This window comes from Oncorhynchus kisutch, linkage group LG21 (genome assembly GCF_002021735.2).
Source record: "Oncorhynchus kisutch isolate 150728-3 linkage group LG21, Okis_V2, whole genome shotgun sequence".
In the NCBI taxonomy this organism is placed as follows: domain Eukaryota; kingdom Metazoa; phylum Chordata; class Actinopteri; order Salmoniformes; family Salmonidae; genus Oncorhynchus; species Oncorhynchus kisutch.
In genome coordinates this window covers 10,980,966-10,995,490 of record NC_034194.2, presented here as the reverse complement: position 1 = coordinate 10,995,490, position 14,525 = coordinate 10,980,966, and the positions used below count along the sequence as shown (strand labels likewise).

Genomic DNA, 14,525 nt, shown 5'->3' with positions numbered 1-14,525 from the left:
GTATGAATCTGGGTTTGGACAACTCTACCTGCCCTAATGCATAGTGCCTACTTTAAAGTTTGGTGGAGGAGGAATAATGGTTTTTCATGGTTCGGGGTAGGCCCCTTAGTTCCAGTGAAAGGAAGTCTTAATGCTACAGCATACAATTACTTTCTAGACGATTCTCTACTTCCAACTTTATGGCAGAAGTTTGGGTAAGGCCCTTTCATGTTTCAGCATGACAATGCCCCTGTGCAGAAAGCAAGATCCATGGCGAGATCGGTGTGGAAGAACATGACTGGCCTGCGTAGAGCCCTGACCTCAATCACATTGAGCACCTTTGGGATGAATTGGAACGCCGACTGCGAGCCAGGCCTAATCGCCCAACATCAGTGCCCGACCTCACTAATGGTCTTGTGTCTGATTGGAAGCAAGACCCTGCAGTAATGTTCCAACATCTAGTGAAAAGCCTTCCCAGAAGAGTGGAAGCTGTTATAGCATTAAAGGGGGGACCAACTCCATATTAATGTCCATGATTTTGGAATGAGATGTTTGACAAGCAGGTGTCCATATACTTTTGGCAATGTAGTGTATATATTTGAGTGGTAGCCCCAACCAAGAGATTCAAACCACTTGACGGTGTGAGAACCAACGCCGGAGATGAGAAGCAGGTATGGGGAATCAAACATTTAATTGGGAACAGACAGAACAAGACAGGAACAGCATCAGCACATGGACATATGACAATCAATGCAGAAGCAGGGAACAGAGCGGGGAACCAGACAGATATAGGGAAGATAATGACAGAGGTGATCGAGTCCAGGTGAGTCCAATAATCGCTGATGCTCGTGACTGGGGAAAGGCAGGTGTGCGTAATGATGATGGCAGGAGTGCGCAATGCTGGGGAGGGAAGGGTGGGAGCAGACGTGACAGACGGGGTTGCTAGGTGTTGAACTGAGGTCCCTTCACAGACACACGCGCACACACATGCAGCGAGCACCCCACACGCACAGGGCTAGCCCGCCCATTAGGCAGGATTAGGCAGCCACTTAGACGGCAGGTTGACGAGGGCGGCATCGAACTGACCGAGATGCACCTCCGACAACACATACTGCTTCACATAATTCTGCCCAAAACAATGAAAATGTCTCTCCCAGCGGCATATGGCCCATTGAGGTGAGTGCTGATGCCGCCACATGTTAAGCAGTGCCCACTTTGCCAAAGTCAGGGCCGCAAAATATTTATCTTGCACGTGCCCAGCGTGCCTCTCTAGGGTGCTGTTGGAGAGACGCAGTGCTGTGGCAGTCCACCAACGCTCAAGTCATCTACATAAATGATGTATCCTATAGGCTACTACTCTTTCTAATATGTGGTTTTTCTGTAGCCTATAGACTTGAGACCATATTTATGACAAATAGCCAAAAGGGCGTGCCCTATCAAATAAAAATGCACTTCGATTTGAATATGACTTTGCATGTTAACAAACACCATATCCTTAAAATAAAATGGGCAATATGGAGTAGGGCTGTGGTGGTCATGAAATGTTGTCAGCCGGTTATCGTCAAGCAAAAGACTGCTAGTCTCACGGTAATTGACCATTAATTAACATAAACTCTTTTAGCATCTCCGGGCCTCCACACGTACAAGCCGCTGATGCGCTTTGAAGCATCTACATTTTAAAAAGTAAAATCAATGTAATATACAGTGGGGCAAAAAAGTATTTAGTCAGCCACCAATTGAGCAAGTTCTCCCACTTAAAAAGATGAGAGAGGCCTGTAATTGTCATCATAGGTACACTTCAACTATGACAGACAAAATGAGAAAAATCCAGAAAATCACATTGTAGGATTTTTAATGAATTTATTTGCAAATTATTGGTGAAAAGTAAGTATAATATGTCAAATTAGTTTTGATTTAGAATGGCCCGTTATCAAATGGGCAGGAACGGGGGCAGGGGGAAAAAGACATGTCATCTGTATGCACTCCAATAGCAAATGGAGGCCACCCACTTTCCCGCTGGTCTGTTTTGTAGGCTACTTCGGTTTTATAGCGCAGCGTGTGCTTAATATGAGCAGCTGAGAAATAAATATAGCAACACTTACTTCACTCCACGCATCAACCACTGTTTGAGGAGCATGCTCTCGCTGTGATATTCTGCCCAAACTCTGTATGCCATGGGCTCTCCAACCTTGTTCCTGCAGCTACCCAGTACTTAATATGGGAAACCAAGTCAAGTCTGCGTGGGAACATCTACAGTAACATGTTTTTGCATTTAAATACATTTCACTAAACAGTTGACAGCCCGTCTGCGTGCTCGAGAGAGAGGAGATGGAAACGCATGGTGGTGAGACATTCTGTGTAGCTATGAAACAACATCCACAACAACCATGTTTTACACTGTTTCAACCTGCTGTTGAACTTCTTTTTTTCTAATTGATCATCACAGTGAGGTGAGTTTTAAAAGTAGTATAGGCCTACTGCTTTGATGATGTGTGTTTTTGATATGATTTTCATTTGCATTGATGTCAGAGTGGCTAGAGGGACAGTAAAGTCCTGAGTACTAGGCCATTAGGACCTGATCGTCGTTAGCGAGTTGGGTACTACCAAAGCATGTCCAGAGTGCATAAAAGGAGATTACTGTGACTTAGCGGCCACATGAAATTTTACTGCGGTCAATGCTCATGACTGCCGGTGTGGTGGTAATACAGTCACCTCAACAGCCCTACTCAGGAGTGCTGTCCGGGAGTTCCACTCCGTTGGCAAAATTCTCATGAATGTAAGTAAGCCTATTAGTACTTTTTTTTTACGAGCTGAACATAGCGAATAAGAAAATACTTCTGCATTTCTTGCTGTGTAAACACATTGATTCTCATTGCAAACAATTACAACTGATAAACTTGGGTAGCTCATATGCCCATCTTAAATAGCCAAAGTGTTTAGTCTTAATCATTGGTCAGGACTAATGTCTAGGCGAATAAAGCCAACGCAAATGCCTGTTTTACAAACGTTACGACATGGATGGGCATTCACAAAACTGCTTAGCGAGCCAACGCTGTAGGCTACGCTATTCTGATTCTGCGGGGATAGGAGGGGGGCAGCGATTTCTATGTCTCGCCTAAGGAGGCAGAGCGGCCTGGGCAGGGCTTACACAGTCACACACACACACACACACACACACACACACACACACACACACACACACACACACACACACACACAGTCAAAGGGTGGTAGGGTATACTGTATAACCTTGAACACTAACATTGATATGTTCTTCCCCAACTCCTCACCTTGTGTGGGGCTTTTGTCTACAAATGGAATTATTTCGATCTGTCCCAATAATAGAAAGAACACACATACATTACTCACAAAGATTCCAGAAGCTGTCATGATTTTTCTTATTATTTACAGTAATGCAATTTTCTGTAATCTGATCAATTTATTTGAGGATCTAAACTTGCTGCTTCTTGTTTACAAATACAATCTTTGGTCAAAGGAAATATTGGATATTTTATGTAAGATGTCTTTGTCGTCAGAAGCAACATCCCTCATTGATTAGAGCAATTTGTTGAGACTTTGATAGCAGTCACAAAATATAATATTTCAATGTCTTGCACATTTGGATAATGGAGTTATGAGCTGGCTGCTGTGGAAAAGGTTTTAGAATAGAAAAACGAATATGCTACACACACCCTAACACACACACACAGAGACACACACACACACACATACGGCTTTGTAATGCTATCCTTGTTCCAAAATGATATTTTCACTAACCCCTATTTTCCTTAAACCTAACCTTAACTCCTAACTCTAAAACTATACCTACTCCTAACCCTAATTGTAAACCTAACCTTAACTCCTAACCCTAAAACTATACCTACCCCTAACTCCTAACCCTAATTGTAACCCTATCCCTAAACCTAACCCCTAAGCCTAAAATAGCATTTTTCCTCGTGGGGTTTGGCAAAATGTCCCCACTTGTCTGATTTTTCCTTGTTTTACAATCCTTGTGAGGATTTCTGGTACCCACAAGGATAATATCTGGTACCCACAAGGATAATTAAACACACACACACCTTTATTTCCCCACACATCTCACCATATGTACCTTGTTTCTCACTGCTTCACCAGGTGAGGGTGCTGTTTTCCAAAGGCCCCTTCATCTCCATCTTCGCCAGCGACCCCCACATCATCATCAAGGCCATCAACCAGAACCTGAACAGCGTGCTCAGGGACTCCAACATCAACGGCCATGACTACATGAGGAACATCGTCCACCTGCCCGTCTTCCTCAACAGCCGGGGGTTGAGTAGCGCCAGGAAGATGTGTGTGGCAGCGCCTGCTAACGGAGACACCAGCAACTCAGACGGTAATCCGTACCACTCAGACGGTAAAGATGGACTTGCACAGCCACACATGACTCGCACACGCGCTCATTCACATTCATCCAGACATTGAACACATACAGCCACCTCCAAAACCCAAATGACTCCCATTGCACACAACTGTAGCTCCCAAATCGGGACTATGACTGAATGTGTCAAGTGATCGATCTGTTATTAGCTCTGATTTCTCATCTACATCTTTCCTGTATCTGTCTGTAGGCTGGCATGAGGAGCTGGACAGGAAGCTATCCCAGCACAGCATCGGAGAGATGACAAAGTTTGGCAGCAAGACCACCCTAAACCGCAGGGTAAGAGAGAGAAGAGTATGTGTGTGTGTGTCAAATCCAAATCAAATTTTATTTGTCACGTACACAGTTTACAGCAGGGATAAAAGGTACAGTGAAATGCTTGTCTGCTAGCTGCCTCAACATTGCAGTACAATAATCAATAATATCAATAATTACAATAGTAAAAGAAGAGGTAGTATGCATAGTAACAGCCTTCTATGTACACAATATGGTATACAGTATAGATGATGAATGTGCTATAAGTATGACTGTACAAATATAAAGTAGTGTCTTGGTCGCGCAGATGAATTAATAGTATATAATAGAGCAGCTGTGTGTGTGTGTGTGTGTGTATAGGTTGAATGTTTGGGGAGTCTCTAAGGTGCAAATAGTCTCAAAGGTGCAGGTCTGTGCAGTGAGACAGCAAGGGTTAGTATTTTGGGGTCGACATTTAGTCTTGAGATATTCCAGATAGGGAGAACAAAAAGTCGTAAGGTTTGTACAATACCACAGTCACACCATTGTGTTGTTGATGATGAAGCAAACTCCTCCTCCTTTACTTTTCCTGCATAATTCCTTTCGACCTGTCCGCGCAATGTAGGGAAAACTCAGCAGTCTGGATAGCTGGATTCAGCACGGAATCCGAGAGCCATGTTTCAGTCAGGTGTATTACGTTACTGTCTGTGTCCCGTGGATGGGAAATCCTTGCCGTGAGCTTGTCTACCTTATTGTCCAGAGACTGTGCATTTGCTAGTAGAATACTAGGAAGCGGTGGATGATTTGCCCTCCTTAGTCTGACTAGAACGGCCAGCTCTCCTTCCTCGCCTCCGTTGTTGTCTTTTTGTTAGGGCTACCAGAATGAATGGGACTGCTTCTGGAGAACAAAACAAAAAGAAAGTGTATGGTTCTGGAAAGTCAATATTTCTGGTGAGTAACCGCCGTTCTGATGTCCAGAATTGCATGTCTGTCATAGAAATCACAGAAACGTCCTGAGCAAATAAAGTAAAAAATGACGCAAGAGTAAACAACTTGGAGCTAGCATCAGGGTGACCGTTTCTGCTGGTGTACTTCTTGCCGTGCGTGTTTGTGTGTGTGTGGCCTGGTGGATTCCCGAAGAGGACTGGCATATGGGTCAACACAGCCACTAATAGTATCATCAAAAGCCTTCAGATCGGCATGTTTAAATCAATATAATAACCACACATCTATCTACACATGGAAATTCAGTCATGTGCAGGTACTTTGATTCTATTCCCTTTGTAGTGCACTTCTTTATACCAGACATTTTTTTTTCTGGTCATAAGTAGTGCACTATAAAGGAGATAGGGTGCCATTTGGGATTCATCCAGGACCAATCCCATAGCTCTTTCCTCTGGTCTGAAAAAAAGCTCCCACGGCAGGGATTGTGGACATTGCCCTTTGTAGGGTGCCATCTTTCAGATGGGGTGTTGAATGGGAGTCCTGAATCTCTGTGGTCAATAAAGATCAGATTGATGATCACCATCATACCAGGTCATTTAATGCTTAAAAACAAATGGATGAATAAGATATTAGGCTACAGAAGTGCCATTTCTTACTGATCTCTACAGCTTCCGTCCAAAAACAAATCCTGTGAAATGATGTCAGCACACACACTTAAGGAGTTAGTGGCTAGCTAAAGTGGCTAGCTTGGCTATATAACTAGCTACGTCGGTCGCGGCGCACATTACCAGAATGGCACATCGATGAACCACCAAAGGCACGCCCCATTTCTGTTAGAATTTTGAGAAAGGGGCCGAGTTGGACCTTTTTTCGTGCCCAAAGTCGATTTTAAAAATCATAAATCAAATCAAATCAAATTTTATTTGTCACATACACATGGTTAGCTGATGTTAATGCGAGTGTAGCGAAATGCTTGTGCTTCTAGTTCTGACAATGCAGTAATAACCAACAAGTAATCTAACTAACAATTCCAAAACTACTGTCTTATACACGGTGTAAGGGGATAAAGAATATGTACATAAGATATATGAATGAGTGATGGTACAGAGCAGCATAGGCAAGATACAGTAGATGGTATCGAGTACAGTATATACATATGAGATGAGTATGTAAACAAAGTGCATAGTTAAAGTGGCTAGTGATACATGTATTACATAAGGATGCAGTCGATGATATAGAGTGCAGTATATACGTATGCATATGAGATGAATAATGTAGGGTATGTAACATTATATAAGGTAGCATTGTTTAAAGTGGCTAGTGATATATTTACATAATTTCCCATCAATTCCCATTATTAAAGTGGCTGGAGTTGAGTCAGTGTCAGTGTGTTGGCAGCAGCCACTCAATGTTAGTGGTGGCTGTTTAACAGTCTGATGGCCTTGAGATAGAAGCTGTTTTTCAGTCTCTCGGTCCCAGCTTTGATGCACCTGTACTGACCTCGCCTTCTGGATGATAGCGGGGTGAACAGGCAGTGGCTCGGGTGGTTGATGTCCTTGATGATCTTTATGGCCTTCCTGTAACATCGGGTGGTGTAGGTGTCCTGGAGGGCAGGTAGTTTGCCCCCGGTGATGCGTTGTGCAGACCTCACTACCCTCTGGAGAGCCTTACGGTTGTGGGCGGAGCAGTTGCCGTACCAGGCGGTGATACAGCCCGCCAGGATGCTCTCGATTGTGCATCTGTAGAAGTTTGTGAGTGCTTTTGGTGAAAAGCCGAATTTCTTCAGCCTCCTGAGGTTGAAGAGGCGCTGCTGCGCCTTCTTCACGATGCTGTCTGTGTGAGTGGACCAATTCAGTTTGTCTGTGATGTGTATGCCGAGGAACTTAAAACTTGCTACCCTCTCCACTACTGTTCCATCGATGTGGATAGGGGGGTGTTCCCTCTGCTGTTTCCTGAAGTCCACAATCATCTCCTTAGTTTTGTTGACGTTGAGTGTGAGGTTATTTTCCTGACACCACACTCCGAGGGCCCTCACCTCCTCCCTGTAGGCCGTCTCGTCGTTGTTGGTAATCAAACCTACCACTGTTGTGTCGTCCGCAAGTTAATATATGGTTTCTCTGTCTGTGTATAGGACACATACCGGCGCAGGCAGATGCAGAGGACGGTGACGCGGCAGATGTCCTTTGACCTGAGCAAGCTGCTGGTGACAGAGGACTGGTTCAGTGACATCAGTCCCCAGACCATGCGGAGGCTGCTCAACATAGTCTCTGTCACAGGTGGGTCACACAAGCACACACACAGTCAGACACAAACACACACAGTCATGCAGGCAGACAGACGCGTGCGCGCACACACACACAGTAGCTACCCCCATGTTTGTCACTGGGTTTACTACATAAACCACAATTGGCCATCTAGAAAATGATTCATGGACAGATGATTGTGAATAATATATTGTGGAGGAAACACTGTTTTGTTTTCTCCAGGATGACTGGCACAATGCTGTTCTGTTTGTCTACAGGTCGTCTGCTAAGGGCCAATCAGATCACGTTCAACTGGGACCGCCTGGCGTCGTGGATCAACCTTACTGAGACGTGGCCCTACAGGACCTCCTGGCTCATCCTATTCCTGGAGGAGACCGACGGCATTCCCGACCAGGCCGCCCTCAAGACCATCTATGAGAGGTAATGTTGTCCTTTTAAAACTACACCCAAGACCATCTAGGAAAGGTAGTGTACTGTAGTCCCCCTCTACCCCCTAACACTAGGTCACCCTCAAGACCATCTACCAGAGGTACTGTGTTGTAGGTCCCCAACCCCCTCTCCAAATCCCCCCAAAACTAAGATCTTCTTGAAACACATGTCTTAAGTTGCATGAGTGAGGGTTTTGTTTTAAATGAGAAAGATCTGTTTTGAAAATGTGCAATAAGGTTTTGTTTAATTGGTTGAATCATCATTAGAATTGCGTCCAATTGGTTGGATTATTGTAGTTTCATTTAAATGATCCATCAGACAAAAGCGTAGTCAATGCAAAATTACATTTAGTGTTTACATTTTTTTTAAACGGTGCTCCCGAGAATAAATAATGATGTACAGTTGAAGTCGGAAGTTTACATACACCTTATCCAAATACATTTAAATTACGTTTTTCACAATTCCTGACATTTTAATCCTAGTAAAAATTCCCTGTTTTAGGTCAGTTAGATCCACATTAAGAATGTGAAATGTCAGAATAATAGTAGAGAGAATGATTTATTTCAGCTGTTATTCCTTTCATCACATTCCCAGTGGGTCAGAAGTTGACATACACTCAATTAGTATTTGGTAGCATTGCCTTTAAATTGTTTAACTTGGGTCAAAAGTTTTGGGTAGCCTTCCACAAGCTTCCCACAATAAGTTGGGTGAATTTTGGCCCATTCCTCCTGACAGAGCTGGTGTAACTGAGTCAGGTTTCTAGGCCTCCTTGCTCGCACACGCTTTTTCAGTTCTGCCCACAAATTTTCTATGGGATTGAGGTCATGGCTTTGTGATGGCCACTCCAATACCTTGACTTTGTTGTCCTTAAGCCATTTTGCCACAACTTTGGAAGTATGCTTGGAGTCATTGTCCATTTGGAAGACCCATTTGCGACCAAGCTTTATCTTCCTGACTGATGTCTTGAGATGTTGCTTCAATTTTCCCGTCCTCATGATGCCATCTATTTTGTGAAGTGCACCATTCCCTCCTGCAGCAAAGCACCCCCACAACATGATGCTGCCACCGCCGTACTTCACAGTTGGAATGGTGTTCTTCAGCTTGCAAGCCTTCCCCTTTTTCCTCCAAACATATAGATGGTCATTATGGCCAAACGGTTTTATTTTTGTTTCATCAGACCAGAGGATGTGCATTTGCAAACCGTAGTCTGGATTTTTTTATGGCAGTTTTGGAGCAGTAGCTTCTTCCTTGCTGAGCGGCCTTTCAGGTTGTGTCGATATAGGACTTGTTTTACTGTGGATATAGATACTTTTGTACCTGTTTCCTCCAGCATCTTCACAAGGTCCTTTGCTGCTGTTCTGGGATTGATTTGCGCACCAAAGTACACTTTTCGCACCAAAGTACATTAATCTCTAGGAGACAGTCTATCAGAAGCTTCTAAAGCCATGACATCATTTTCTGGAATTTTCCAAGCTGTTTAAAGGCTCAGTCAACTTAGTGTATGTAAACTTCTGACCCACTGGAATTGTGATACACTGATTTATAAGTGAAATAATCTGTCTGTAAATAATTGTTGAAAAATGCACAAAGTAGATGTCCTAACCAACTTGCCAAAACTATAGTTTGTTAACAAGAAATTTGTGGAGTGGTTGAAAAACAAGTTTTAATGACTCCAACCTAAGTGTATGTAAACTTCCGACTTCAACTGTATATTCCATTAAAAAAATGTTACCCAGAATGATTCAAACTTTCTTCTTTGTCACTTGAAATATTATTTTGTGTCTGTCTTATCCATGAAGCTCACAGAATTCTTTTTTTTTCTTATTTTAAAATGATATTATTTTCCTTATTGCAATTTAATTTCCTGTAACCTCCTTCCCGTACCTACATGTTTTGGATAAAGATATATTTTATGTTGTATCTAAGTCTTTTGTGGGTAAGCTACATAAGTGTGCCAGACAAAAGAAGCAGCCTTTCAGTTTAGAAGAGCTATAGCTCTTTCCTAATCTGTAATGGCTTTTTCAATGTTTATCTCTGGTGTTTTTAGGATCTCCAAAAACATTCCCACCACTAAAGATGTGGAGCCCCTGTTGGAGATTGACGGGGATGTGCGTAGCTTCGAGGTGTTCCTCTCCTCCCGTACCCCGGTCCTCAACTCGCGCGACATGAAAACTTTCCTGCCCTGCACCGTCAACCTCGACCCCAAACTACGAGAGATCATCGCAGGTGAGTGAGAGTCATAGAGGTACTATAGTTTGTTTCAGATTTTAGATGTAAGCCTGTTCATACGTAATAAAACTACTTATCAAATGTACTTATTAGTCGATTTACAACATCTGAGTTTTGTAAAAACTTTTTCTGTTAGCGTCCCTCTTTCCCTCTCTCGCTCTCTGACGTGCATGCCGCAGGTGAAGGGGAGCCTAGCTAACTGTGTCTGTGTGCCAAATCATTTGAGTTCCACACAATTGTTTGTAGACATGACGTAGGCAACCTGAATACAGCAGTTGACTTTTGGATGATTTCTGAAAGAGCTGAACTTTTTTTTTATAACTTTGAATTTCACATTTCTCTTTGCCTGTATCTCTCCCTCTTCTCCCCCCCAGATGTGCGTGCTGCCAGAGAGCAGATGAGCATCGGAGCAGTGACCTATCCCAGTCTGCCCTTGCAGGAGGCCGCTCCCCGCCCTACCTCCGTCTACAGCCAGCAGTCAGGCATGTCCGCCTACTCCCCCTCCTTCAACCCGCCCGGGGTGGTGTCCCCACCGCCACACAGCAGCTACTACAGTGGCATAGCTGGCCCCCAGCACCCCTTCTACAACAGGGTGAGTGTATATGGAAGAACACCACCATGTCGTCAACATCATGGTCCTTTCATTTCCAGGACTCTGAGAAGGGCCTGGTTCCAAACGGAATGACCAAAGCTTCGGTTGTAGACTCTGACTCAAGGCCTATATCGTGTCCAGTGTCGTGTCCAGTGTTTCCCCTGCTGCTAAATCGTCGCCGAGTTACTTGTGGAAGAATGGTGTCGCATCCCCCCGATAGAGTTCCAGACACTTGTAGAATCTATGCCAAGGTGCATTGAAGCTATTCTCGCTCGTGTGGGTCCAACGCCCTATTAAGACACTATATGTTGGTGTTTCCTTTATTTTGGCAGTTACGTGTATGCGTAAGCTAAAATGCAGTAACGTTACGCTAGCTATATCATTTTTGGGGTTAATATAGATTTGGCTGGTGATGTCATTGACATCAAGAGATACTATTGAACTGTCCTTGATTTCCAGATGCGTTTCAAAGAATAAGAATGAATTAAATGTTCATGCATGTTGGAGTAGAATGTCCTGTAGCCCTTTACACTCATACCCAGATTTGGGCTCTGATAAGTAGGGCCCTATAAAATCAATTGTATTATTTGCTTGATGCTGTTTAGTTTTTCCAAAATAGTTTTTTTATCCGTTTAGTTTTTCCTGGTTTCCGTTTTCCCATGTATATTCCGTTTTTCGCTCTTTTTATAGATAAACAACAAAATTGGGTGTTCTAAGTCCACAAAAAATGCTTAAACCACATCAGAAGGCCACTTTTGAGGTCTGGGAGAAATTATAGAATTTTGGGTGCATCTACCCTTTAATTCTAATGCCACCTAGCAAGAGGCTGTTTATCTATGTTTTTGTAGCGCACATGTCTTGGTAGCGTTTGCAAATCAAATACCCACTGGATTGATGCAAATAATCATGATATCATTCTGCCAGGTAAGCATAGGCTACTTTGTAGTTAACATTTAAATTGAGAAGGTTTTAGGGAAAGCCTTTCCATCTACCAGAAGACTTGTCATTAGCATCATTGCGATAGGCTACACAAAGTGGTAGATGTGCGCAACACAGATGGGGAATTCTTGTTGCTTTATCAGAAAGTTGCAGGAAATACGAACTCTGGAAAATTAATTAATTATAAATTCATTTAGTTTATATCCTACTAAGTTCAAAACCATTTTTAATATTGTTGAATTCAGTTTTAATGTCTGGATTCATGATTCTGTCCGCCTTTTCCGCATCACGGAATTTACAGGGCCTTAGATAAGTGCCTTAATTGGAATGCAGCTGCACAGTAAACATGCGATATTTGACTGACAGACGTTCTGAACTTGAGCACCGCATACGACAAGAAGTTGCCCCCATCCCTCTCGCTAATTGGGCAACTTATTTGTTGTCTGAGTCAGGGGAAATGCTGTAAATTAAGAGGACACGTGATGGCCTCTGCAACAAAGCAAAGTGCTTTGAACCTCAACCCATGACTTTGCCTGCATTTCCCACCACCCTTCCAATCATTTTTATGTTATCGCCCCCCTTCTCACTTTGCGGGACACTTTTGGTATATCATTTACAGAGCTGTCATGTTATTTATAGTTTTGTAATGTTTCAGTTATCTGTAATGTAACATACACACGGTGCCTTCAGGAAGTATTCATACCCCTTGACTTATTCCATATTTTGTTGTGTTACAGCCCGAATTCAAAATAAATGAAGTATATGTATTTTCTCTCACCCATCTACACACAGTCCCCCCATTAATGACAAAGTGAAAACATGTTTTTAGACATTTTGCAAATGTATTGAAAATTAAATACAGAAATATCCCTGAGTAATACATGTTAGAATCACTATTGGCAGCGATAACAGCTGTACGTCTTTTTGGGTAAGTCTTGTGGCGCAGTGGTCTAAGACACTGCATCGCTGTCCTAGCTGTGCCACTAGAGATTCTGGGTTCGAGTACAGGCTCTGTCGCAGCCGTCTGTGACCGGGAGAACCATGGGCGGCGCACAATTGGCCCAGCGTCCTCCAGGTTAGGGGAGGGTTGGGTCGGGTCGGCAAGGATGTCCTAATCCAGGGTTAAGTGGGCATTGTGTCAAGAAGCAGTGCTGCTTGGTTGAGTTGTGTTTCACAGGACGCATGGCTCTCGACCTTCGCCTCTCCCTAGTCTGTACGGGAGTCGCAGCGATGAGACGAGTGTAACTACCAATTGGATACCACAAAATTTGAGAAAAGGGAGTAAAAGTAACAAAAGGGCTTTTCACACCTGGATTTTACAATATTTGCACATTATTCTTTTTAAAAAAATATTCAAGCTCTGTGTCAAGTTGTTGAGCATTTTCAAGTCTTGCCATAGATTTTCGAGACGATTTTAAGTCCAAACTGTAACTAGGCCGAACATTCGATGTTGTCCTTGTAAGCAACTTCAGTTTATATTTGGTCTTGTGTTTTAGGTTATTGTCCTGTCGAGTGGTGAATTTGTTTCCCACTGAACAAGGTTTTCCGCTATGATTTTGCCTGGGCTCAGCTCTGATCGGTATCTTTTTATCCTAAAGAAAAACTCTCTAGTCCTTGCTGATGACAAGCATACCCATGCAGCCATCCATGCAGCCACCACCATGCTTGAAAATATGAAGTGTGGTACTCAAGTGATGTGTTGAATTTGCCCTAAACATAACGCTTTATATTTAGGGCATAAAGTTATTTATTTTATTTTAATTTACAGTATTACTTTAGTGCCTTGATGCAAACAGGATGCATGTTTTGGAATACTTTTATTCTGTACAGTCTTCCTTTTCACTCTGTCAGTCAGGTTAGTATTGTGGAGTAACTACAATGTTGTTGATCCATTCTCAGTTTTCTCCAATCAGAGCCATTAAACTCTGTAACTGTTTTAAAGTCACCATTGGCCTCATGGTGAAATCCGTGAGCGGTTTCCTTCTTCTCCGGCAAGTTAGGAAGGACGCCTGTATCTTTGTAGTGGCTGGGTGTATTGATACAACATCCAAAGTGTAATTAATAATTTCACCATGCTCAAAGGGATATTCAGTTTCTGCTTTTTAATTTACCAATATCTACCAATAGGTGCCCATCTTTGCGAGGCATTGGAAAATCTCCCTGGTCTTTGCGGTTGAACCTGTGTTTGAAATGTTTGTATGTGTGGGGTACAGAAATTTGGTAGTCATTAAAAAATCATGTTGAACACTATTATTGCACACAGAGTCCATATAACCTTGTTTTAAGCGCATTTTTACTCCTGAACTAATTTAGGCTTGCCATGATAATGTGGTTGAATACTTATTGACTCAAGACATTTCAGCTTTTTCATTTTTTTATTCATTTGTAAAAAATAAAAAAAAAATGAAAAAAATAAAAACATCATTCCACTTTGACATTGTGCTGTATTGTGTCGGCCCAAAATCCAGTTTGTAAAACAACAAAATCTAGAAAAAGT

The 14,525-nt window shown here is 42.8% G+C and overlaps 1 protein-coding gene across 6 annotated transcripts in view; it reads left to right on the top strand.

The window, feature by feature from the left end:
- Positions 1-14,525, top strand: part of kidins220b (kinase D-interacting substrate 220b) — a 42,744-nt gene that overhangs the window by 17,060 nt on the left and 11,159 nt on the right. For 3 of the 6 annotated variants that reach the window (XM_020455296.2, XM_031800072.1, XM_020455292.2), the window contains exons 20-25: positions 4,114-4,351; positions 4,587-4,675; positions 7,707-7,851; positions 8,097-8,259; positions 10,316-10,494; positions 10,872-11,089. In XM_020455296.2, the coding sequence (XP_020310885.1) occupies positions 4,114-4,351; positions 4,587-4,675; positions 7,707-7,851; positions 8,097-8,259; positions 10,316-10,494; positions 10,872-11,089 (1,032 nt within the window). Of the gene's footprint in view, positions 1-4,113; positions 4,373-4,586; positions 4,676-7,706; positions 7,852-8,096; positions 8,260-10,315; positions 10,495-10,871; positions 11,090-14,525 lie in introns of all 6 variants that reach the window. The other 3 variants (XM_020455291.2, XM_020455295.2, XM_020455294.2) reach the window with 1 other exon arrangement.